This window comes from Lycium ferocissimum, chromosome 1 (assembly GCF_029784015.1).
Source record: "Lycium ferocissimum isolate CSIRO_LF1 chromosome 1, AGI_CSIRO_Lferr_CH_V1, whole genome shotgun sequence".
NCBI classification, from domain to species: Eukaryota; Viridiplantae; Streptophyta; class Magnoliopsida; order Solanales; family Solanaceae; genus Lycium; species Lycium ferocissimum.
Genome location: NC_081342.1, coordinates 15,423,516 through 15,450,546, shown reverse-complemented (window position 1 = coordinate 15,450,546; position 27,031 = coordinate 15,423,516). Strand labels below are relative to the sequence as shown.

The following is a 27,031-nucleotide window of genomic DNA, read 5'->3' as shown; positions in this document are numbered from 1 at the left end:
AAATACTAAGCTCTGTAGGTATGCGTCTCAACTCATCAATGCTGCCAATCATCCGAGACGTCTCTTCCTTTGCTCGGACCATTATGTCTCACCCTGCCAATTTGGGCCGCCCTCTGCTTCCTATTGTTCTTGGCATTGCGGTTACTAGTTGGGATCCCAGAGATGCAGCAATTGCGTATGAGAGAAAATCTAGTCGGAGACCGGAGATTGAGGAGGAGGAGCCCACGGCTAAATGCCAAAGAACTAAAGATGAATGCTGATACAGGGTTGTCTTACACCCGATATAGGTATAAGTTACAGGGAACGTAGCACAGTATCTAACTTACGAATAAGCACCAAGAAAGTTACAAGGAGAAGAATTGCTATATATATAATCTTGATTACTACTCTAGTTTTTAGTTTCATCCAGTATTTTCTAGACTTTAAGCCACATGGTTGCAATACTCGTTATAGGTTTTTCAATTTTACACTTGCAACTCCAGTTCATCTTTATACACCTTTTTATAATAAATTAGCGTGTCAAAGATTCACATACGTTTCATGCAATTTCTTATCTGCTCAATTACTTTGGTTTTGAAGATTTACGAAGGATCTTTTAATAGACCAGGTTCTTCATGCGCTCGAAGCTTCTCAATTCGATGATTGTTTACAAGTTTAACAACTCAAGTATGACAACTCCATTAAGACTGCATTAGGCACAGAGAATAGACAAAATATTAGTATCTGCATATGAATCGAACCAAATACTAATCTTTCCTGAAATATTTAATATTTGGGCATTTTCTCCTTAAAATTATCTAAAACACCCAAGAATTATGTTGTCTATCAGTAAAAATTTAGTACTCAATAGTCCATAATAGTTAACGGGTTACCTAGTCGAACCTATGGAAAGTTTGAGAAACTAACTTTGAATTAATAAGAAGTTCATTATAGTTTCTATAATTAGTTTAAAGGGTTCAATGCTTGGGTTTCTGAAGTTTCAGGACTTGTAGAGCACTTTACACTTGCTTTTACATACTTATTAAATTATTGCCCTATAGACCTGTACCAAAACACACTCTATGGACCATGGATCCATAAGCCAAACTGGTCGTACAGGGCACTAACTCTCCATTAGTATCAACATGCCTGCCTACTACTCGAATTGTAACTTGCAATTTGCCAAATCATGAATGTAATCAAAACATTGGAATTTGGACAATTTTACATAGCCAACAGACTGCATCTTAATTTCCAAGCCAGACACACTCAATCTTAGAAGTCTTCCACTAGAGCCCAATCCTAAGCCCCAACAATAATCACACCGGAGGATGAAAGCCTCCATCGAAGACCAAATTATGGCCAGTGACAAACTGAGAGTCATCCGAAGCCAAAAACAAGACTGCATCAGCTACATGAGAAGCTCTTAAAGTCCCATTTTTTAAGCAATTGAAAGACTCGAACAGTCTCTCTAACTCCTCTACACTCATCTTCATCGATTTCTCTAACAAAGGTGCTGCCACTGCCGCAGGAGAAACACAGTTCACACGTATACCATACTTACCTAGTCCTTTACTTGCACACTTCACCAATCCAAGTACTGCATGCTTCGACATTGCATAGGCAATTTTCTTTGTTATCCCCCTCGTGGCCGTCAAGCTCGCCGTGCATATTATATTCCCTTTTACATCACTCCCCACCATGGCCTTCGCTGCGCGTTTCACACACGCCACTGACCCGCGTACGTTGATCGCAAATAGCTTGTTTAAAGCATCCAGATTAAATCCCAGGATATCTTGTTCATGCTCGTGTGTGCTAGCAATTCCGGCATTACTGAACATGATGTCAACCTGACCTTGAATCTCCAGCATCGATTGCACCAATGATTGAACCTGTTTCTCGTCTGTGACGTCACATTTGATGAAAGTGCAGTGACTGGGCCCGACGGATTCCTCAACTGATCGACCCTTTTCTTCTTGGATATCAGCAATTACAATCTTAGCACCATGTTGAGCAAAGAGACGTGATGTGGCTTCGCCGAAACCACTTGCTCCTCCGGTGATGATGGCAATTTTACCTTCCAATTTTTTACTATCCATTTTCTTCAATTTTTGCACTCAGTTTGAAGGTAACACTTTAGTACTGGTGCATTTATGCATAACGTGAGACTACCATCTTCTTGCACGTTGACACATGCAACAAATTGAAAAGAAAAATTGACATGTGCAGTGTGGCAACTTCATAAAAGTAATGATTATGATTAAGTAAAGGCCAACATCAGTTGAATGTTGCGAGTTATTGATATTAGCAGAACAATCCTCAAATTTGTCTCTTCATATGATGGAATCAATGGGAAAGAAGATCCCATCGCTTGTTGTAGCCACCTTGGCCCTGGGGACCAGGGAAGGGGTCCAAACTTAGTTATATTTCATTTTCTTGTTATAATCCAGCAAAACGCGCCCATTCAGGTTGAAAAAACTTTGGCTCACATGTAATTGGAATCTGCAATTCACAAGGAAGATGTTTCTAGTTTTTCAAGATCCTAATCTGCCATTTGAGTTAAATAAACAATATCAGCTGTGTTTTGAACTAATCTCGTTTTCTTCTAGAAGCATCCAATGCCTCCTTAGTACCAAAGCACCTTCTTATATTGTGCATAGTGGACTTGTCACCCTCATATTGTGCATTCAACTGGAAAGAAGTCATTGCCCATCTTGACATATCTTGTTAACATAAAGGAGCTATACATCATTTCATTAGCAAGGAGGACAAATTCATCAAAAGAGACGCTATATTTGCAATCATGATTTTACTGAGCCTGTTAACACATAATTATTGACCAAAAGGATATCTAGATATATAATAATCCCTTACACGAGAAGCACCATCTCGGGAAAGGATTCCCTCAAGATCCTTGAAGCACCATCTGCCGGTGAAGCTGCCTGCATCAGTGAAATGTTTGACGTTGGCCAAATGGTTCAGTGGCGGATCCAGGATTTTCACTCAGGGTGTTCGGAAAAATAATTGAACCACTTCAGCTAGCCTTCTGTATTTGTTCAGGGTGTTCAAAAGTTAATATATGTACATGAACACAAAAAATTTACCCTAAATATATACTGTAATTTTTTGCCCAGGGTGTTCACCCGAACACCCTGGGCAAAGACTAGATCCGCCCCTGAAATGGTTAGTGCAAAGTGACATTCCAAACCCATGAAGTTTAAATCCTAGATCCACCTCTGTATAAAAGGGTGCTTCCCTTCAACTACCTTTTCACAGAGGTTGACTCCAAACGTGTGTCCCTTGTCAAGATGAAGGACCTCTTGGACATAGTCTGGGGCAACTCCTTTAACCTGCATTGCTGAGCATGATACAAGTTGGTCATAAATCTCGATACCATGATCACAAATTTTCTATATATTGGTATCATGTCAGAGGATGTTGGAGAATCAACCGATTACTGGATTTCAGCAGTAACCCAGAGGCAGATCCACAGCTATAGCGATTTGCCACTTTCTGTTTTTCTAGAGAGAGGCATTAGCACTTAACCATGGTTAAGTAACAAATGTATGTATGAAAGAGACACACAAATATTTGTTTGATGTAGGCACCAACTGTGTGGCTAAGTCTTTAACCTTAGACGTTAGGGACGTTCTGATTGTCTACCAGGTGTCTTGTTGCGCAGAATTTCTAGTAAATGGCAATAGTGGACAGGGTTCTGATATTTAAGAATTGTAAACGAAAACAAAGTTGCAACTTTAAAGAAGCATATGAGGAGTATTTCATACAGAAAAGCATGTTACATTATCATAAGCAAATCGATCAGCAGTCAACATGAGTTGATACTTTCAACGCTATCCCACTATATCAATAACTGGAAAAAGTTGAAGAACACTAATCACTGCAAAATGTTTTCAATGTCTGATGGGGGATACAAGCCTGTTAAGTCTGCACCACCAACATGGTACCCAGAGGAGAGAATCTCGTAGCATGTATTAAACCAATTCTCGGCAGGGAGCGTTCTACTCATCTTAGATAAACAAAGCTCAAAAAACAGAACAAGTGCATTTTTTTTTTTTTTATTGGTTTTCGTTTTTCTGGTTTATTGAATTAGAAATGTTCAACTGGTCAAGCTAGAGTAACTAATTCTTACATAACTTACACTAAAAAAAAGAGAAAAGACATCATTTGACCCCTTAACTTGACACGAAAACTTAGTTTAGCAACTAAACTTAAGTTGTATTTATTTACCCCCCTTAACAACTTTCAAGTTAATTAAATACCCTTAGCATGCGTGGGCCACTTGAGATCTAGGTGTTGTTCACCACATTACGTGGTGATTGGTCCACGTCATTAAATATTTTTTTAATTATTTTTATTTATTTAGTTTTTTTCTTTCTTCTTCATTCTTTCCCTATTTTATTATTTTATTAAACAATAATTAAAAAAAGAAAAAGATGGACCCATAGCCGCCGTTCTCCTCCTCCTAAACTCCCCACCTCCACACCGCCGCCGCCACCATCCCACCACCACACCATCACCATAACCACCGCCTCCTTAAATCAAACCAACTGAAAAATCCCATCTTTGTTAAAAAATTTCTTTATTAATCATATTTCCACCATAACCACCACCGCCGCTACCGCCAACCTTTCCAACCACCGAAGCAATAATAATTTCGAACAGACCATCTTCTTCCAATTGTGTTTCTACTTCTCATTCAAATCACCAAATTAAGAAAACCCACAAATTTTGGACTGAAATTCAGATTGATATCAACCAAAAAAAAAAAAAAAAGAGGCGGCGGTGGGTATTAACAAAAACCCACGTGCAATTTCTTCATTGCAGTTCGTGTAATTTATTCAATTTCTTCATTGTTGTTTAGAAAAATAAAGACGATAACAGAGGCTTCTCCCAATTTCAATATAGCATACCCACTTCCACTCTTTGCAAGCTTGCTTCGCCGCTTCTTCAAAATCTCAAATGATTTTTGAAAACTTTCAATGTCATTTTTCAAATCTGATTCGAAAACCTCAGAACACAATAATAATTCACCCAGCAACAGTTACACCGAGGTCAGCGTCGCATCTTTCAATTTCATATTCGCTTATAATAACTACTAGAAACCCATAATTTATTGTTGTTAAACTGCCCTTCAAATGGACATATGCAACAACAATGAAGAAATTGCGCGAACTGCCCTTCAAATATGCTCAGCAATGAAGAAAATGCACGAACTGCCCATCAACACAAAGAAAGGAGAAAAAAAAATTTAAAAAAAAAGGAAGAAAGAAGCTGAGGAAGATAGCAGCAACGATTTGGAGGATGGGGAAGAAGGAGAGGGAGGGCGGGGGGGGGGGGGGGGGGGAGTGGGGCTAGAAGAAGAAGAAGAAAGAGAAAAGAAAAAAAAAGGAAAAAAAATATTAAAAAGTATAATACATTATCATCCAATTAGAAGAGGACATATGTACAGCTGAAATCATTTTTGGGGTTTTTTTCCCCTTCTACGCGCTTTTGAGAAAGTCATCATACTTTCTTTAGCTTGTCACCCGCTAAGCGTATTTAATTAACGAAAGTTATTAAGGGGGTAAATAAATACAACTTAAGTTTAGTTCTTTAAATTAAGTTTTAAAAGCTTGAGGAATTAAACGATGTAAAAAATATGGGAGTATATTTAGAAAACATAGGCGATAAAGGGTAAAGCTACAAGGTTTGGAACTGATCACTCACATGAAAAAAATATTTCGAAGAATAAGAAAATATGCCTAATGAATTGTTCTTCCAATTTATTCTTCACAGACAACCGTACTGGGTCGGATCCAACATTTCTTGTACATCACCTACAGATTTTAATATAAACATTCTCAAAAATTTCGATAATTTTTACTAAATTTGAACGTATAATTTTTGAAAAGTGTAATGGAGTCCGAGCTAAAGATAAGATGGAATTCATTAAATTAAAATCTCGGAGTCCCTTTTGCTACATTAGTATACACTGTACTTCATAAGACCACAATTCTGTTGCTTCTTCTCAACTTACCAATACCTTTATTTCAAAACTTTCTAAAACCTGAACATACTAGGAATCTTGAGATTCCTATTTCTACACAAATCAGGCTTCTATAGTTGCCATAGTTTGCTTTATTTTAAAAGTTTCCTAAACCAGGACAATTTAGGAAACTTGAGATTCCTGTTCCTACACAAACTAGGCTTTCCTCAAAGTCTATAAAAGACTTACCCGGGTAAAACAACAGATCACACAACCTCTTCTGTTCATTTAGGTTACAACTTTGGAATTTGCAGTGTCACCTGTATCACTGCACCCTCTCCAATTCGCAATTCTCTTAAGCTATGGACTTATTGCAGCATAACATTGCCATCGGTGCTGCTTCGGAGTCAAAACAAAACCAACTTGCCCTTGTTCAAGGCATGAATAATCTTGTGGTTGAGCTTGATAATATGTCCAAATTGGGAGAAAAATGCAATAATATTCAAGTGCCAATGGAGGTTCTCAACTTGATTGATGATGGCAAGAATCCAGATGAATTTACAAGGCACATGTTGAATACTTGCATTGCCATGAACCAAATCACTAAAGGCAAATCAAATGCATTCAAGGCTTTGCGAGGCCATCTCCTCGAGGAAAATTACGGACAACTTTGAGGCCAAAAATTGTTTTAAAATTTTCGAAGATGACTTTTTTTAATTAATTTTCAAGACAGAAATTTATTGCAATAAAATCTATTCTTAAAGAGTCCAATAATCCAAGACCGTCTTCCTTTTATATTATTCTCTTTCATTAATTAATTTAACTATTTCTAGTTACTTGCGTTTACGGCCTCCATCTTTAGTCTAAGTGTTCTTTCAATTGCTTTTATTTTGCTTAATTTGTGATTTTATTATGAATTCCATGATCTCTTCAATTTTAGATATATCACTGAAAGTATGTATGTACGTGTTTTAATGGTTGGCAAAATCTTGTGAGATTAAAATTATTTCTTTTACCAAAGTTGGAACTACTTCTTTCCAATATTAGTGGGTTGAAGCCTAGCGCAGTATGTAATTTACGATCTAACAACCTAAAAAGTTATAACAAGGAGGAGAGAATTAAAGCTATATATACAATCTTGACTAGTTTAATTTTTAGTTTCAATCAATGTTTTGTAGACTGCAGCCAAGAATGGTTTTTCAATACTTATATATGTTTCATGCAATTTCTTATCTGCACAATTATTTTGGTTTTGATGATTATATAATTTTCAAAAATTAAACCATTAGGTACTTCATGCACTCGAATTCTTGAAACATCATTAATTGGATGATAGTTTGTAAGTTAACAACTCAATGAAGTATGACAATCCATAGAAACTGCATTAGGCCCCAAAGAATAGACAACATTTTCTACTTAAAATTATCTAAAACATTTTCTAGAGATTTTGAATATTTTTCGATACTTTAATATACTATTTATGACAAAGAATATTATATGGATACATATTTCCATCCTTAAAAGATTTTCCTTCATTATACAAAGTGTTATTAAGCTTACGATTTGACAATTAAAAAATATAAAATTAAATTTTATGCATCTTTTTTGCCTGTAACAACGAAATATATTTAAATAAGAATGTTGTTAGAGGTATATAATGGTCACTCGCTATAGCAGCAAAAAATTTCGAACCCAACGATTTTCTTCTTTTTTTTTTGGTCGAAAGGGAAATTTTTTATTTCAACCAAGTGTGATAATTACAAAGCCACTAGTTCATAGGAATCTAGAACTAGATTTCAGTCTCGTCTCTATTTCCTACCTATACAAAGATCTACAAAACTGCTCTAGATAGGAAAATAATTCAGCTTCTCCAATATGCTGGACTACTTCTTTTGTCTTTGGCCTCTGATGTGAAGCTGTAGGACTATCTCCTTAAGTCTAAATCTGTAATTTTTGCTAACATTCTGAAATCTCCTATGATTTCTTTCAATCCATACATGATATATGGTTGCGGGAAACAGGAAACTCAGGATCCCAACTCTTGGCTTGCTTCCACAAGTCCTCTTTGAAATCCATTGCACTTCATCAGTCCAGTTTCGAACTTGTCTTCTTTCACCCCTCCAGTTGAGCGGGGCAGCCCATGTATGTTTTGAGTAATCACAGGAAAAAAACAAGTGTGTAAGAGTTTCTTCAGATGAGGAGTTGCGTAGAACACACTCTTTTGGCACTTGGGTCCCCCATTTCTGCAGTCTGTCAATTGTTGTCAATCTACCTTGTATACCTAACCATGTTATAAACTGATGCCTTGGTATTAGGTGGGATCCCAACATTAAGCTCTTCCACTGAATTTTCTGATATTGTGGCATGAATGATCTGTAAGTCTTCTTGATACTGAACTTTCCTTTGGTACAGCAAAGTCTGAAGAGTAGTTGCACCATCAAAATCTGTGAACCAACCCCTAGCATCAAATATTTTCCTAACGACCCAACAAGCTTGTTTAGGAGTGATCATGGAGTTATAGAGCGATTTGACTGTATTGCCGTTGGGTGTATATATACATTTTTTTTGCGCGGATTGCTCTTCAAAGGCATTGGTCTCTAATTTTTGCCCCTCAAATTGTTGGTCTTTAATTTTTGCCTTTCGCCTAAAAATCCATGGGTTTCGGGTTCAAACCCCTGCTCAGTCAAAAATTAAAAAAGAAATCGCAAAGCAGAGTTTTGGATTCAAAGGTAGAGTTTGCCTTATGCCTGAAGGCAAACTCTGCCTTAAGGTAGAGTTTTGCAGCCAAATTCTGCCTTGCGATCCAAACTCTGTCTTACGATCTTTTTAAAAAAAATTTACTCAGCGGGGGTTCGAACCCGGAACCCATAGATTTTTAATCGAATGGCATAAAGACCACCCCCGAATAAAGACAATCGTGCAAACTGCCCGCATATATATTGCAAAGCCTGTGTACCACCTTTTCTCTCTCGTACTAATACATTTTCTAACTAGACTTAGAACAAGTTGTAGCTTATCCCACGACTTACAACAAAAGAAAATGGAAAAGGGTTAAAAATGCCCTTAAACTATGCGAAATGAACAAAAACGCCCTCCGTTCATAGTTTGGTCTACGAATGCCCTTAAACTATACGGAATTGAACAAAAAAAAAAAAAAAAAAAACCATGTTGTTACTTAATTGGGTCAAAAATGCCCTTTTCCTAATAAACATATTGTTTCTTTTCTTTTTAAACACATTATTTTTATAAAAATATTATTTTTAAAGAAACTTTTTCTTGTTTCTTTTCTATTAAAATCTCTTTACCTAATAAAAAAGTGGGAGATTTTTTTTTTTCTTCTTAATCTCATTTTATCAATTAAAATAAAATTACCCCATGTACTTTTTTAACTGATAAGATATATCATATATATAAGATCACAGTAACCACATCATTAATTTTCATTTAGAAAACGATAAAATTATTTTTCCAAATAAAATAGAAAATATTTTTATTTTTTAATCTTTTCTGAATTCAAGTAGGATGAGCATTTTTTGATGTAATTTTAAAGTTAAAATGAAAAAGGGCCAACAATAACTCCATCGATGATATCTTAAAGATATTTTATGATTTGAAACAATGTAATAAATTTTCTTGTTTTATGGCATTATGATTATTGTACTTAACTTTAAAACCAAGGATTATATCAGCAAATGCTTATCCTACTTCAATTCGAAAAAAATTAAGAAGTAAAAATATTTTCTGTTTTATTAGGAAAAAGAATTTTATCGTTATATAAATGAAATTAGTGATGGGGTTACTATGATCTTATATATGTGATATATATTATCAGTTAAAAAAAATATATGGGGTAATTTTATTTTGATTGATAAAATGAGATTATTAAGAAGAAAAAAATATATATTATCAGTTAAAAAAAATATATGGGGTAATTTTATTTTAATTGATAAAATGAGATTATTAAGAAGAAAAAAAAATTATCTCCCACTTTTTTATTAGGTAAAGAGATCTTATTAAAAGAAAAGAAACAATAAAAGGTTTCGTTAAAATAATATTTTTCTAAAAAATAATGTCTTTAAAAAGAAAAGAAACAATATGTTTATTAGGAAAAGAGAATTTTTGACCCAATTAAGTAGCAATAGGGCATTTTTGTTCAATTTATATAGTTTAAGGGCGTTCTTGGACCAAACTATGAACGGATGGCATTTTTGTTCATTTCACATAGTTTAAGGGCATTTTGACCCTTTCCTAAAAGAAAAATACAAATTCGGGGCCCACTAATACAAGACTAGAATTTATTTATTTTTTTAAAAAAATCATTCTATACGAGTCGTAGGTTATCCTACGACTCACAATAATTTAAAAAAAAAAATCCAGTCCCACTAATACAAGAATTAGAATTTTTTTTTTTAAAAAATTATATAATTATCCTAGGGAAAATGACACTACACACTATATTACAAAACATAACGATACTTTTTCTTATTTATAAACATACTAGATCTGAAAAAATTAAAAGCTCACCCTTCTCTTTCCCTTTTCCCAACCGCCTACCCTTCCCTTCCTCTTTTCTCAGCCGCCCACCTTCCCTTCCCCTTCTCCCCTTTTTCATTTCATGTATTTACAAAATAGCAGTTGTAGATTTGTGTTTATGGTAAGATTTTCATATTATATCTCTCGTTTTCGACACCTGGCATCATTCATGGGTTTGTGGAAAGCTTTTCTCAATTGGCACCTTATGTTTTATATATAAGAATGGATATATAAGTTGTATTCGCCATTTGTTTTGAATGAGAAGTTTTGGAATTTAAATGACATAGAGCTTTATTGAAAAATCCGAACAATTGAAGATTGGATTTCTGCCTAATGACGGTGTGCCGCGATGATGATGACGGCTGCAACGATGACAAAGTCTTTCCCTTTTGTCCCGATTGTAATTTCCTGTTTTACCTCATGGATAATAAAAGAAAATCTATTTTTTTTTATTTTGTTAGAAGATGAAGAGATTTGTAATAGTATTGTATGAAAGTTGTATACAATCTTGTTGTAGTTATGTTAAATTTAATTCTAATTTTGAAGCGAGATTCAAAATTGCATTAAGCTTGTATGAATAATGTATGAAAGTTGTATACAATGTTGTTGTAGTTGTATTAAATTTCCAAAAACCTAACACGGACTTTTGACAAATTTTATACAGTTATATACATATTTCATACAGTTTAATTTCTAGACAGTTATCATACACGAAAAACATGAGAATTTTAAGCCTTGAGTGTGATATACATATTTCATACACAAAATATTTGAGCGAAATTGTTAAGCCTTGAGCGAGAGATATACATATTTCATATAGTTTTCATACACTAAATTTGAGCGAAAATTTTAAGCCTTGAGGCAAGATATACACATTTTATACAATTTTCATACACAAAATTTTGAGAGAAAATTTTCGTATATGTTTTGTAAGAATCTATGGTTATAATATTTGTAAATATACCCTATATATATATAGGATAACCTATGACTTGTTCGAATTGTACAAAAAAAGAAATTAGAAATTCGGGGCCCATAGACCAAACGTTGGTGTAGGCCTTTAAGTAGGCATTTGGACATGCGATTTCATCTCATGAGATGAAATCAGCGTTTGGACATGCGATTTCATCTCTGATTTCATCTCATGAGATGGAATCCCAAATCATCCAAAAAGGCTTGATTTGAGATTTGAAATCAGGATTTCAAAAAATATAAATGTAAAATTTGAACCCATACATTTATATTCTGTAAAAAAAGACCCATAAGTTGGTAGATATATTTACCAATCATGTTTACCAATCATTTGTATTAAATATTAATCTGCAAGTTGGTAAAATATATTTACCAATTATGTTTACCATGTGGGAGGATTATATTAAAGAGTAGTTACATTACTATTCATGTTAAATTTTTCTTTTTATTGAACTAAAGTTTGATCAATTGATGTTGTATTTTTTAGAAAGGCCTTCTAGTAGCGTATTAATTTTATTATGAACTATGATTTACTCATTTGGTAAGATTGTATAAGAATTAGGAAAATTTTGATGGTTTTCACAATTTGTGGGGTTTTTATGTTTATAAAAAAAAGCGAAACTTAAGAAATCCAAATCGTACGTCCAAAACATTTATTTATTTAACGATTTCATCTCATTGATGAAATCATGTCCAAACGGCTCCTAAGAAAATTGTAAGTCGTAGAGTGATGTGCGGACAACCCGTTTTGGTTTGTAAATTTTTTAACAACCTCTTTTTGTTTATTTGCTTCAAAAACGTGTCCTTTAGGCTCCAGACTCTCTTCATGAATATCACCGTAAAAGAATGCATCTTTTGATATCCAACTTATGTAAATATCTGTAATGAGAAACATTCGGGGAAATAAACAAAAGGACAGAAGTTGGCTTGGCTATCTGGGAGAAGGTGTTAGAATAATCCACCCAACTTTGAGCATATCCTTTAGCCACAAGTCTGATTACCGAACAATCCGGTTAACTTTGATTTCAAAGAAACACTTACATCCCACTGCTTTCATTCATTTTCAAAACTCATCAAATCCCAAACGTGATTTTCATCTAAAGCATATATCTCCTCTAACATAGCGTCATGCCATTTAGGATAATTCAAGGCCTCTTTCAATACTGTCTTAGGTATACTTGTAGAGCCTATAAGGTAAAGCCTATAAGAGGGTGTCTGACTAAACTTATAAACTATCAAATTAGTTTATAAATACTTTTTGGAGATTACAAGTTTAATTTTTTTTTATTGCTCTTTTAAATATCATATCAATTCAAAGTTATGTCATATAAATTGGAACAGAAAGTGTGAAACATAAGAAACTCTAACTCTAACAAACCGAAAAAAATAAATCCCGAAATTCAAATTTAACGACAAGCTCCTTAGGAGGGAAAAAGGAGAAACAAAGCAACGGTAACCATACTTTTGATCTTGTGTATTGGCCAAATGCCTCCATGTTTAACGAACGCATGAATGAGTAACCATGCTTTATTTATCAAACTCGGCCGTGACACTAATCCTGTTTACGCTACTAATCTCATAACTAATTACATTTCCTCTGGTTTTCCCAACTCTCTTAACATTGCACACAAGGTGTTCGACCAAGTGCCTCACAAAGACACAACCTTATGGACAACTCTCATATCATCATACACTCGCTCCAATCAACCCCACAAAGCCCTTCATCTCTTCTCCAACATGATCCATCAGGCCCATTCAAACCCGCAAGCCCGGCCCAATCACTTTATCTTCACAACTATTGTCAGTGCCATTGGTTCTGCTCCAAAACATCTTGTTTTAGGACAAAATTTACATGCCCATGTTGTAAAATCTGGATTCATTACTGGGAATATCATTGTTGAGACCGCGTTTTTAAACTTGTATGCGAAATGTGGGGTTCTTGAATGTGCACGGAAGGTGTTCGATGAAATGTTTGAAAGAAATTTGGTGACGTGGAACGCGGTGATTTCTGGGTATGTTCAGAATGGAGAGGTGTGTGAAGGCTTGGAGTTGTTTTATCGAATGAAATGTAGAGAATTTTACGTGCCTGATGAGTATAGCGTTGCCACGGTTTTATCGGGCTGTGGGTATGTACAAGATTTAATTTTGGGGATGCAAGTTCATGGTTATGCAATTGTTAGTGGGTTTGAGTTAAGTTGTAGAAATTCACTTGCTAACATGTATTTTTATTGTAGTAGAGTTGAATCGGCGGAGAAAGTATTTGTTGGATTAGAGAGGGATCTTGTTTCCAAGCTTGTAAAGATAAGGGGTTATGTATTTAATCATATGTATGATGAAGCCGTGATGTACATTTTGTCGATGGAGAATGCTGTTGAGATTTTACTTACGGATCATACTATATTCGTGCCTCTGTTAACTACTTGCGCTAAGATGCATTTGCTCGATGCTGGGAAGCAAGTCCATGGTCTCTTTATCACTTTGGTGGATTCATGTAACACTGCTCAAGAGAGCAGAGCGATTATTGGTAGTGCACTCATAGACATGTACAGCAAGTGCTGTGATATTGGTAAAGCGCGAAAAGCTTTTGAAAGTTGGCTACCTGAACGACACATTCCACTGTGGAATTCTTTGTTATCTGGTTATATTAATAATGGACTCATCGAAGATGCTAAGGCATTCTTTGAGGATATGCCCGAGAAAACTATTGTTTCTTGGACTAGCATGATGACAGGGTATGTGCAAAAGGATTTGCCCCAAGAATGCTTAAATTTATTGGCTAAGATGTATTCTGGAGAAGAAGGATCTAGGCTAGAAGGAAACTGCTTGACCTTTGTGGTGGCTCTTGAAGCATGTTCCCATCTAACAGATTTGGACAAAGGAAAGCAAATACATGCGAAAATTATTAGAGCGTTACCGGATGCAGATGACAATGTGGCTGTTGGTACAGCTTTAGTTGACATGTATTCAAAATCGGGTAACTTGTGTTACACGCTACGACTTTTTGATGCAATGGAAGAGAAAAATGTTGTTTCTTGGACTTCTGCAATCCTGGGATTTGCTGTTCATGGATTTGCCTTCCAAGCCCTTGAACTTTTTCAGCGTATGGTAAACATGGGAATTAAGCCCAATGAAGTGACATTTATTGCAGTATTAACTGCTTGCCGTCATTGTGGTTTAGTCGACGAGGGAATGCAATATTTTACGCAACTGAGGGAGCGGTATGGTTTGATCCCCGATGAAGAACACTATACATGTCTAATTGATTTATTGGGACGTAACGGGAGGCTTGAGGAAGCATGGCATTTGGTGGAAGAAATGGACGAGAATCATCTAAGTGATAGGTGCTCTACTGGTGCTATTTGGGCTGCACTTCTAGGGGCCTGTCAGTTGTATGAAAACGTCGAAATTGGAAAAAAGGTAGCTGAAAAGATGATGGAAAAGGAGAACCAGGTTTCCACTGCCTCTGTTGCGCTATCTAATGTTTATGCGGCAGCTGGGATGTGGAATGAAGTGTACGGAGTGAGAGAGAGTTGGAGAAAAAAAGGTCATGCTGATGGAGAGCCTGGTCTTAGCCGCATATTCACACAACCTCGTTAATACAAAAGTTCTTAGACACAGTTTTATTGCCCTTTTATGTAATTAGTGAGGGGTCATCTTTCTGCAAAAGGTTAATGAGACTGGAGGAATTGAAATCATCTTGAGCTTTGATGATAAGAGTTGATTTCCTCCCTAATTTGTACTCTTTCTAACAGGGAAAAAGAAAGTTTAGAAAGAGGGAAGCTAATGTACACTACAGGATCCTTTCGTTCACATTCTAGTTACATGGAGATTGTTTATGCTATAAATAATAATGAAGCAAGATGAATAACTTTCATACAGATTGTTTTGCAATGAACAATAATAATACATGAAATGTTAAATACCAATAATATACCTAGCTACTTTGGGGACATTTATGTCTTTAAATTTTTTTTTTTTTTTTTTTTTTTTTAAATCTCCGTATCACTAATACTGATACTCTTATTTTGCATTAGATCCGCGTAACATAGGTGCATATATTTTTTAATAGCGCCAACCAAAAACCACATTACGTGGATGATTTTTGCTAATTCCTTCAACCAATAATGCATTATTTTATCTGAGATTTTATGTTGGATTTTTTTAATTTTTTTAAGGCATAATACATAAACATGCTCTCAAACTTGGCTTCAACAGGCAAGTATGCCCTCCAACTTTGGGTGCGCACAAGTAGGCACCTCAACTTATCTCCACTTTGTCAATTGAACTCCAACTTACAAAATAATCATCTAAACACCTCCAAAATTTATATATTGTTGAGTGTCTACTTGTACAAACTCAAAGTTGGAGGACATACTTGTCAGCTGAGACTAAGTTTGAAGGCCTGTATTATGCCTTTTCTTAATTCATCCAACCAAATGACCCCTATATGTACCATGAAAAAAAGCTAAAAATAATGGAGTAATATATTAACATGACAAATCAAACTTTAGGTCCGCGCCAAAATTGGTTCTCAAAAGTAGTTTCTTTCCCGACTTTTCACCAAATATCCCCTCAAATTCTCCATATTATGCGGGAAGTTCAACGGAAAACAACTCCCTACATTTTTCCTTCTCTCTACCTCCTGCTAAAAATAGCTCCTTCCTAGTTACCCAAAACATATTTCTAGGTTCTCCCTTTTTAGACAGCCTAATTACCTATCCATACGCATAGGTATCTATCTATCTTTATATACACCATTATACATTCACAGATCAACAAAATTTCTAAAGGTGTTTACACCTCTAGCGTTCTCATTCTCTTGATGTTATCAAGATTGAGTTTTAGAAGTTCGCTTTAAGACATTTGATAGATTTTGGAAATCAAAATTTTAGCTATTTATGGAATCAAGATTGTAGAATTTCTTTTTCCCTTTTAGAAGATTTAAAGACGTTGCTACAAGAAGTTGATCATAATTTATAAATTATATAAACATGGGCTGTTTTTCATGTTTTTCGTCGCAAGAAAAGAAGGCATTCAAAAGAATATATAGCAGAAGCAAAGAAACATCAGGTGTTGTTCATCACAGAGAAACACTCCTGCAACAGCAACAGCAACAACGTCCACGTTCATTATCAAGGCCAAAGCCACAGCAAGACCTGCATTTTCATCCACAACCTCCATCTGGTAAGTTATCAGTTTTTCTGTCTGTATGATATGTTCCATAAAAATGATAACTTTATAACGGCATTTTCAGTTTGTTGTAACTTTTTCTCTTCTTTCTTGGGTTTTGAAATCATATTCCAACTGTGATCAGGGCAAGATTTAAAATTAAACTAAGCTTTTGCTTCATAAAGGACGTTTTTTTGCTTTTTATAACCAATAAGTTTCCAAGGGGGGCTTGGCGCATTGTCCTAAACTTGGTCGATAATGGGCTCGTCCCTCTATCGTTCTCCACTTAAATACTAGTAAGCTTTTAGTTTGCTAAATCAAATTGCACTTAACACTCAAATCAAGTGTTGCGCTCTTACCACTGAAACAAAGCCAGGAGGCTGTTTCGTAAAGCTATTTTTCTGCACATTTTGGTGAATTCTACAGTAACCAAAAAAACAAGATGGGTTTTTGGAAGCCAACTTTTACAACAATAGAATAGAACAGTAATACAGAGGGAGATTGTTGTAGACGGTAGACCTAAAATATATAAGTTATCTCTCTATGGTAGTATAAAGAATTAGGTTAGATGGTTCACACAATTCAATATGGTAACAAAGCAGTAGAGGTCCTACGTTCTGGTTACAATGCCATATATGAATAAAATACCTTCAGGTGCTAGTTTAAAAAATAGGATGCAAAAATCAAATATGTTAAAGAGTGTTACCTCTAGCAACTTCAGCTTTCAGGGAAGAGATCCACACAATTTAACAGGAACCTCAGCTGTCATTTAAGTATTTCCGCTGGTGCTTTGCTTTCCTAATGTATAAATATTCTAACTTTGTCGGCAGAAAATACTAGAAAGGCGCCAGCAGAAGTCACACACCAAAAGGCTTCTAACAAAGGTGACGATCAGAGCATTGCAGCTCAAACTTTCACCTTTAGGGAACTGGCAACAGCTACAAAGAACTTCCGATCAGAATGTCTGATAGGTGAAGGTGGATTTGGACGTGTTTACAAGGGTCACCTCAACAAAACTGGCCAGGTGCTTTAACACTGGGAAAATTTTGCTATTGTTTTGGCCTGAAACTGTACTAATCCACTTCATTTTTTCCAGACTGTAGCAGTGAAACAGCTTGACCGCAATGGATTGCAAGGAAACCGAGAATTCCTTGTAGAGGTGTTGATGTTAAGCCTTTTGCACCATACGAATCTTGTAAATCTAATTGGCTATTGTGCTGATGGAGATCAAAGACTTCTTGTTTATGAGTACATGCCAATGGGATCATTGGAGGATCATCTGCTTGGTATTTATTTTTTTCCCCTAGTTTTCTTACTTCCTGCATTTGTAATAGAAGTTTGTTATTGTAATATTACAACATTATCTACATAATATTTGAACTCTTCTAATGCCCTTGCTGAGGTATTAAGGCCAAATACCATATTAGAAGAACCTGAAAACATAATCTACTGCCAACATATATACTTGCTATGTGTTAAGTTTGCTTTCTTAAGTAACATATCGTATATTATCAAACTAATGAAGAATCATATATATGTGTTTCCTCAGATCTTGAACCAGATAGAATTCCACTAGACTGGTTCTCAAGGATGAAAATAGCACTACATGCTGCCAAAGGACTGGAATATTTACATCATAAAGCCAATCCACCGGTGATTTACCGTGACTTGAAGTCGTCCAACATCTTGCTGGATAAGGAATATAATGCAAAACTGTCAGACTTCGGGCTAGCCAAGGTTGGACCTACAGGGGAGAACACCCATGTTTCTTCAAGAGTCATGGGAACATATGGTTATTGTGCTCCTGAGTACCAACAAACTGGCAAACTCACTATCAAGTCCGATGTTTATAGCTTTGGTGTAGTTTTATTGGAGCTAATCACCGGAAAGAGAGCAGTTGATATCACGAGGAACGGGCATCAGCAGAACTTAGTTACCTGGGTAAGTGAAAAATTTCTCCTTCCTTTCCACTTTCACCTTAATGAGCATTTTCATGATGAAACAATCGCCATTGAATACGACATGATCCAACACCAATAGTGTTTATGTGCAGTAATTTGACATACCATAGCCGGATTGCAGAAATCTATGCTTCTTTCATATCTAAAATGCTTTTTCAAGGTCATTACAAGAAATTGCTGCCATAAAAATTAATAAATGGAATAAAGATTGGAGAAATGCTCTTTAATTTTTGGGCTACTGACTGCAATTTTTGAGCACATTCCTGTATATTCTGTTCTTTGGAAAGTTATATGCTCTGAAAGTGCTCATTGAGATCATTCACTGCATCCATAAGCAAGAAATACACATGAAATGCAAATGTTTATCTTGCAAGTGTGTGTGCTCAATAAATACTGTTTCAAAATGTGAGCTTAAAAGAACTAGAGGTGACATGTAAGACGGAGGAGATGCATATGTTAAGAATCCAAATAGTATTGATCAGCGGCGGAGCTAGGAATTTCGATAAGGGAATTCAGAAAAATACCACATCTTGAACCTGTAATGCTCTTATGTTGAAGGAATCCAAAAATTTATATGTAAAAATAGTCAATTGTTACCCTTTACGCAGTATCACTTTCTAATGTTGGGGATTCAACTGATAACAGAATGACATAGATAACCTAGTTTCTAATATTTCTTTATCCCTCTTGATGGCTGATGTTCCATTTACTTCTAAATTCAACGAGGAGTTGATTTATTAAATTCCGCATAGTGTTGTCTTACTCTGTGTTTAAGTAAAATATGCTTGTTCCAGGCTGAACCGATATTCAAAGACACAAGGAGACACATTGAACTGGCTGATCCACTTCTTGAAGAAAATTTCCCAAAGAAAAGTTTCAATCAAGCAGTTGCTATTGCTTCTATGTGTCTGCAAGAGGATCCAGCCGTTCGTCCTCTGATCAGTGATGTGGTCACTGCACTCAGTACTCTTCCAACACCTGACACCACAGAATTGGATTCACCGTTTGCTTCTCCAACTCGAGCACCACCCCCAATGCAAATGTCGTCAACTGAAGACGACAGAATAATATCTACAAAAGAGTGCCAACGAGAAGTCGCAGAAGCCATAGAATGGGGTTCAAATTCAAGAACACAGAATGCAAGATCACTAGCATCTTGTGGTTCTTCAGTGTGACATAAGCACATTTTGGCTTATCACTGCAATAGTATTGGATTAGGTGATAAAGATGATCAGGTTGCTTCAGCCCCTCCAGAGATGCTCTTAAGTAATCACCTAGTGCTACCGCTGTTGAATTATTTAGGAAATGAAGCCACATATATGAATATTAGTACTTCAAATATTGTGTATGTTGCAACAATACTACAAAACGGACAATTTGTTACAGCCACTATCGCAGGGAATTCAAAGAAATGATGTATACTACCTAGCTCGCAGAATGAAGAATCCAAATGTCATTACTTAAATAGGATTTAAGTTATATAAATTGACCGTATAGAATCTTTTATCTATCAGTGTAGTTTAATCTTTGTAATGTTTTAACTCGACAATATAATCACGACTCACACGAGCAACGGTTTCCATTTTCTTTCTGGAAATATTTTGCCTGTGGTTCTCACCATCTTTTTGATATGATCTGAAAATCACTACTTCCTACATAAACGAATTTCTAAACTACTTGTTTTATGCTTATTTCCTACATAGTAAGGTGATCCCTTTTTGTAAAATTTGATTAGTACTTGTATGATCTTGACTATTTTATGGCAATATCCGCTAGATAAACAAAAGAAATAGAAATATGCCAAGACCATGTAACGTAGACTGCTACAGAGATCAATGAAATTTTGAGGAACAATAAGGCATGTTTTCCTTTGAACATACTCTTAACTGGAATCTGCATATTGCAGTGAGAAATACGTAAAGGCCAAAATAACATTATAATCTCAACGGGGGAAACTTCACTATAAAAAAACTATGCAGATTCTTTCTTGTTTAATAGGAGTACAATTTATTTTTCATGTAGCTAGAATATGTATTATGTAACAAAGCAAAGTGGACTACCCAGTATATCAAAATTATTCTACTAAGTAAATTTCACTTAGCCCGGCATCTTCACCCGATTTAAGGGGCGTTTATTTCATTTTTTAAGATTAAGATTTCTGAATCTAAATAATAAAATGTTGTGGTTAGATTTGAATATTGAATGATTAAACCCGTTTATTTTCTCAACATAGTATAAAACTCAAATAAAATAATCTAAATTTATATGTGTTGCCCTAAACCGCACACGCACTAATGCACGATCAATCAAGTAATAAAGAGTACTAAGTAAAGTATGATTTCCACGAGGACTAATAATTAACTATCACTAATTAAGCTAATTCTACTTTATCTAGCCAAGAAGCAGGTTCAGGGTGATTTTGAGATTAACAGCTAAAATTTGTGTTTAACAAAAAGAATAATTATTAACACACTTAGCACGATGGCTTTTAGTCATGAGAAGTAATATTCCAGAGCTATAGTTTCTTCTAACAACCCTATTAAATTCTTCAATTAATCTGACTAATTAATTGAGGAATTAATCAATGGACTTCCCAAGCTATGTTTTTACTGCAATTTGTGGGAAGTCACTTTTTTGGTTTAACCGTTATAGTTGTTTTTTTTTTACTTTTAACTAACAGACGTTGAATCTTGCAAATTTGGGAGCGTGTAATTATGCAAGGATGTAGTTTAATTTTAACGTATAGTGAAGTGATGTTTTTGCCCAAAAACTCAAAAATAAGCGGATTGTTATAAATACACCGTATTATGAATGTCCATTCAAACACACGATTTCCCGGATAAATTTGCAATTGGATAAACTTGCAATTAAACGGCGGCAGAAGCTGAATTATGCGGGCGGCTGACAAGGCTCACAAAAAGCCTTGGTAACAACAGCTTTAAATCAAGTAGATAGGCTGCTGAGTAGCTCGAGTTGGCGAGCACTTGTCGGCAAATAAAAAGCTCTCGAATCGCTTTTTTCTATAAATAGGAAATCAATTCAGTTTATTTGTACATCAATTGAAAGAGCAATAAAATCTCTCTATCTGCCCCAGCTCCTTTGGCTACATTTATTATTGTTGTGTACTTTTAATATTATTTCATAACACGTTTTCAGCACAAGATCATTCGGCCATTTTGAGCACTTACTTTGAGTTTGATTTCTATTTCAGGTGCAATTCTTAGAGATTTTCGAGAATCGGGGTGAATTAAGTTCTAATATCATAACAGAGATATTGGATAGTTTATATTCATTTGCCAACTGATCACCTTCAGTTCATATCAAAGAGTGGTTTTGATTTTTTTTTTTTTTTTTTCAGAAGGCAATTAGGAATGAAACACACTTTTAGTCATGGAATGTTTGAATTTTTTTTTTATTTGAACTTCACGTTGTCATGTCTAAAAGTCAAAACACCATTTATCTAGTTGCATGTTCATCAGGTAAGAACTAAGCTTTATACCTTATTGTTCATATCTTTTGGGTTCTTCAAATTCGATTACTTGACTGTAAATATGAGCAGAACGATATAGACGGCTAATAAAAAGGATGACCTCACAGAGAATATATATGGCTATTAGGAGTTTGCTATTGATAGAACAACTCGTTGGGTTCGTTTGATCCATGAAAACCTAATTGGTTTCGGATCATTTATGTCATAAATTTGTTCTTGAAGAACAATAATGTTAAGAGAGATTATGATGTTAATTTCATATCCCTCAATGGCTAAATGAGAATTTGCAAGAAATATATGATCATCAGAAGTGACAATATTCTTTATGCGTGGTTGTGGCATACGGTCATTTCAGGGATATCTCATGGTGCTTCATGTTGGCTTCTAAAGTAGCAATTGCCTTGAAGCTAGGTGTACTCTAAAAGATATGTTAGAGAAATTTTTTTTAACCTCATATGTATGCCTTGATTTGCTCTTGAATTAGCAATATCTTAAAAGAGATTCTAAGCTATCACGATTTGATATGCTTAATGCTCGCTCAAATGACTGTGTTCCTTTCCTAAAGAATGAGAACTTTTGATAAAAGCTATAAATATAGATTCATCCTTGAAGTGAATGTGTGCTAATAATAATAAAGCTTATCAATACAAACGTGCCCTTGGTTGTGAAGATATCACGACACACCTAGAAGAAGTAGAGTATTTGAAAAGAAATATTCTGGATATTTTATGCTTTACTCTTGAAGTAGTAAGCCTCTGAAATTTACTTCAGCATAACTCCTGAGGTAGTAAGAGTAGATAACTCTGCAGTTTACTCCCGAAGTAGTAAAACTCTGCACTCACGAAGTAGTAAGACTCTGAATTCTACTCGCGAAGCAGTAGAACTCTTGAAATCTACTCCTGAAGTAGTAGATATCTGAAACTGAAGTCTCTCGAAGAGGTTATATATGATAGCACCATTTACCCTAGATCGTAATTGCTACGATCGGAAAATAAATTGTAGTAAACCTGAAGTTTACTAGCGAGAAAAATGTTTATCATATTGAGACTACAAATGGTCGGAAGATTGACTATCTCCGAGTTATCGGGTAAGAAATACGTATGTGAAACGTTACTTGAGCATGATGAGATCACATGCCACAATAAACAAGAAGTTTATTGATATAAAATCTCATGCAACAAGAATCAGAAGTTTACTAAAACAAATAGCACATGTCATGGTAAACTTGAAGCTTATTAGTACAAATTATTTTATCAGTTGACATGACTGTTTTGGTTGTCCTGATTTAAATTTGATGTGTTAATTGAGTATTCAAAATATGTTGAAGAACTAGATGATTCTTCAAGAATTTGCTTGTTGCTTGTTCTCGTGATAAGTTGATTACACCAGCTAATGTTGGTTCAGAATCCCCTAAATTTTGGAAAATATAAAAGCTGAATGTGGCCCCTTCACCTGCGATGTGATGTCATAAATAGATGCATCTATGAGACGGTCACATGTATGTTTATTTTCAACTGGCAGTTTGACATAGAAGAAGTTGCTTGCTCAAAATAATTGAGTTGGAATCACAATTTTCAGAATATGTAATCAAGACAATTCATCTTGATAATGTTGGTTTATATCTAAACTGATTTGGCATTGCATGCGTTCATAATATAGCTAAACCATTGCTTAAGAGAACAAAGCTTCAGATGTTGGTCTGAGTTATGATATATTGCATACAACGGCACTTGTATGCTTCAGATCAATGAATTATAATAGATTCTCCCCTCATAATTGGTTCAGGGTTAGGAACTAGATATTTCCATCTTATAGCTTTTGATATGCGGTATATGATTAATGGATATACCACGATGCACACAGATGGATTTCCCAAAGGAAATGGGGATATATGTTAGTTTTTTCTAACATAAGGGAGAGAGAATAAGTAGCTAAGAAATATGTTGTGAATTATCATCAGTATGATCCTCAGATAATTCAAGTCAAATGCTAGAAGCATTTGCTGACCTAACTATTTCATATTTCATCTGCAAAATGCTCTAATGTCCCTGATGGACAGAGTCTATAACATGCATAGAACATGGTAGACCAATCGATTTCAAATGTAATAATCCTTGAAAAGGGGGAGGAGCAAATAATCATAATAAGGAGGTGATGGGCTCTTGAAAATCCTACGACATAACACTTCATGAAACCTTATGGGAGGTTCAGGTATCTAAAAATAATGAAGTGATGAGATCTCAGTAAGTTATGTCAAATTGTGAATCGATAAAAATTGATATATCGTCGACGATATCTTTGATATAATATGGTGCGCAATATTGTATAAGATTGTGAGGATCTGAGTTCTACGTCTCTTAAAGCATGCTATAATTACCAAGTGATATGATGCATCTTGGTAAGTGTAAAGTTTTTTGGACCTGCAGTCCAGACATCAGAAGATGTCACACCATTTAACTAGTAAATGGATGTTGTCACAGTCTAAGTGTCGTACTTGATAAAATTCAAAAATTTCTGAATGATTCAAAATGCCTGAAGCATATACAAGTTCTTGAGGAATTTGTTCATAATCCTTATATGGATTAAATCACGTAAGGTGAATGTGATTTAATCACCTTAGTGAATATTCATTAACAAAGGGTACAAAGATGACTTTGTTTACCCTTATCTCTTTATGATATCCAGAATTTTTCATATTGCTGTGCAAGTAGATGACTTGAATATTATTCGAGCTGCGAAGAGTTTTCAAAAGCAATAGATTATCTGCTAAAAGAAGTTGAAATGAGAATTTAGATTGGTCTTGAAGTACCATATAATTGTGCAATTGATGCATTTATTTATCTTGCTATAACTATAAGCATGATAAAATTTCTATCCTACATAGAGATATTGAAATAAGGTCAATTGCATTTTGCAAATGAAACTCCTGACATGAATGTGTTTATCCTAACAAATATTATCAAGTGTTTTGGATATACAGGGCATTTATCTGATTGGCATAAGATTTCAATCCAGATATGTTATCTATTTCCAAAAAGGATTACTGTTAGACCATGTTGTTTTACATGACAATCAAATTATAATAAGATAACAATATTTTATAAAGCAAGTAAAGAATGTACTTGGCGTGATTGCAATAATATTATATGGCGGTGATGCAACTCTATATAAGGAATGAAGATGCAGATGATCAGTCAGGTCGTCAAATGATCATTTGACAGATCTAATCACAAAGGCTCTGTCAACCTCAGGATCTGATAAGTTTGGTAAACAAGATCGGAGTATATTATCTTCAAGAACTATGTGATGCTTAATCTGGAGAGTAAAATACGCGTTGTACTCTTTTTATTTAACCAAGATTTTGTCCCATTTGGGTTTTGCTGGTAAGGTTTTTAATGAGGCAGCTAGCAATGTATATTACTAGATACATGTACTCTTTTTCCTTCACTAGGATTTTTTTCCCACTGGGTTTTTCCTATTAAGGTTTAGACGAGGCACATTATCTATTAATGAACATCCATGGGGGAGTGTTATAAATACACAGTATTATGGATGTCCATTCAAATACACGATTTCCTGGATAATCTTGCAATTGGATAAACTTACAATCAAACAAAATGCGCTTCCAAGCTCGTACCGGCGAAAGTTGTAGCGGCTCTCACGAAAAGCCTTGCGGCCGGTTTCCTCAGACTTGCAATCAAGCAGACAGCTTGCGAGTAGCTCAAGGAGGTACCTTACAAGTAGCTCAAGCAGGCAGCCTGTCAGCAGCTTCTGAAAAGCCTCGCAACTGCTTCTTTTTTTCTATAAATAGGAAGTCAATTCAGTTAATTTGTACATCAATTGAAAGAGCAATAAAATCTTTCTATCTCCCCCGGCTTCTTTGGCTATATTTCTTGTTGTCATGTACTTTTAATATTATTTCATAACACGGATATTGTTTCTCTTTAATGGAGGGATATCATTATATATTTTATTAACTTATTAAATAGTGGCTTAGCTCTAAATACTTTGTAAAAATTTCTTGGGCGACCAACATTTAATTGGTATCTGTCTTGCGTTTTATTTTGCATGAATAATTAGTTATTAGGTAATTTCAGATAAAAATGGCTTCTTCTTAGTTGTTGTACAATAATACTTGTCGAAATCTATAGCAATTGAATGTAATGCTTTGCAGAAACTTCAAATATAAAAAGTTTAATCAAATGGGTCTTGAAAACAATGGCAAATCCAATAATTGCAAAATGAATTTGTTAGATTTATTGTTGTTTGACAAATTGATGATTGAGATTTGTCCTTTGTGATATATAGAACTTATGTTTTAAATTTGAGCTTATTTGGAGTAGATTTGAGTGTTGAATCGTACCTTGAAATTTGAAAAAAAAAAAAAAACACATATGACTGAGATTTTTACCAATTTTTACATGCCCTTCAATCATGTACGAACAAGTTCAGGCGTACAGTAAAATTCAGATACACATGATATCCGATGAAAACATCTGATGTGCGGCCTTCACAAGATCACACTTTAGACACAAATGTCTGAAGTTATGCCTAAAGTGGGTAAACTTACAAAAAAAAAAAAAAAATCAACTCTGTAAATATTAAATGGCGACCCCAAAAATGGATGTTCGTGCACTTTGGCCAAATACGTTTTAAACAGTGGCTTAACTCTAAATAGCAGAGATTAAAATAAAAAGAGAAATTTACACCGTGGGTCAGACTTATAAAGTTATAAACATAATTAACACAATTTTTAAAGTACGTCAAAAATAGCAGGTATTTAAACTTTTTCAGCATTTTAAGATAAAATAGATATAGTTAATGATCCCAATAAATTAGGGATTCAATTTTATTCTCTTGCCCTTTATAATTGTTTTTCTCTCTTCTTTAAGTGATACTCCCGTATTTTTCTCACTCATTATTCTCTGGCTTCTTCTCCTT

General features: G+C 34.9%; 3 protein-coding genes across 3 annotated transcripts; 2 read left to right on the top strand and 1 right to left on the bottom strand.

Annotated features, from left to right (window-relative positions):
• Positions 1 to 1,158: 1,158 nt before the first annotated feature.
• LOC132069052 ((+)-cis,trans-nepetalactol synthase NEPS2-like) lies at positions 1,159 to 2,618 on the bottom strand. The gene has a single exon (XM_059462611.1). The coding sequence runs from the start codon at positions 2,076 to 2,078 to the stop codon at positions 1,299 to 1,301; it is 780 nt and encodes a 259-aa protein (XP_059318594.1). The 5' UTR covers positions 2,079 to 2,618; the 3' UTR covers positions 1,159 to 1,298.
• A 10,364-nt stretch (positions 2,619 to 12,982) lies between these two features.
• Positions 12,983 to 15,067, top strand: LOC132062432 (pentatricopeptide repeat-containing protein At1g31430-like). Its single transcript, XM_059455009.1, has one exon. It carries the CDS (start codon positions 12,983 to 12,985, stop codon positions 15,065 to 15,067), a length of 2,085 nt encoding a protein of 694 aa, XP_059310992.1.
• Positions 15,068 to 16,461: 1,394 nt separating this feature from the next.
• LOC132049874 (probable serine/threonine-protein kinase PBL26) lies at positions 16,462 to 20,175 on the top strand. Its single transcript, XM_059440846.1, has 5 exons — positions 16,462 to 16,654; positions 17,470 to 17,663; positions 17,736 to 17,925; positions 18,189 to 18,580; positions 19,395 to 20,175. Exons 1-5 carry the CDS (start codon positions 16,462 to 16,464, stop codon positions 19,773 to 19,775), a joined length of 1,350 nt encoding a protein of 449 aa, XP_059296829.1. The 3' UTR covers positions 19,776 to 20,175.
• Positions 20,176 to 27,031: the final 6,856 nt, after the last annotated feature.

Excerpts from the sequence above, each read along its gene's own strand:
- LOC132069052 (XM_059462611.1), bottom strand. The coding sequence starts at position 2,078 with ATGGATAGTAAAAAATTGGAAGGTAAAATTGCCATCATCACCGGAGGA.
- LOC132062432 (XM_059455009.1), top strand. The coding sequence starts at position 12,983 with ATGAGTAACCATGCTTTATTTATCAAACTCGGCCGTGACACTAATCCT.
- LOC132049874 (XM_059440846.1), top strand. The coding sequence starts at position 16,462 with ATGGGCTGTTTTTCATGTTTTTCGTCGCAAGAAAAGAAGGCATTCAAA. Across the intron at positions 17,926-18,188 it reads ATTGGAGGATCATCTGCTTG|ATCTTGAACCAGATAGAATT; the intron begins GTATTTATTTTT and ends GTGTTTCCTCAG. Across the intron at positions 18,581-19,394 it reads AGCAGAACTTAGTTACCTGG|GCTGAACCGATATTCAAAGA; the intron begins GTAAGTGAAAAA and ends TGCTTGTTCCAG.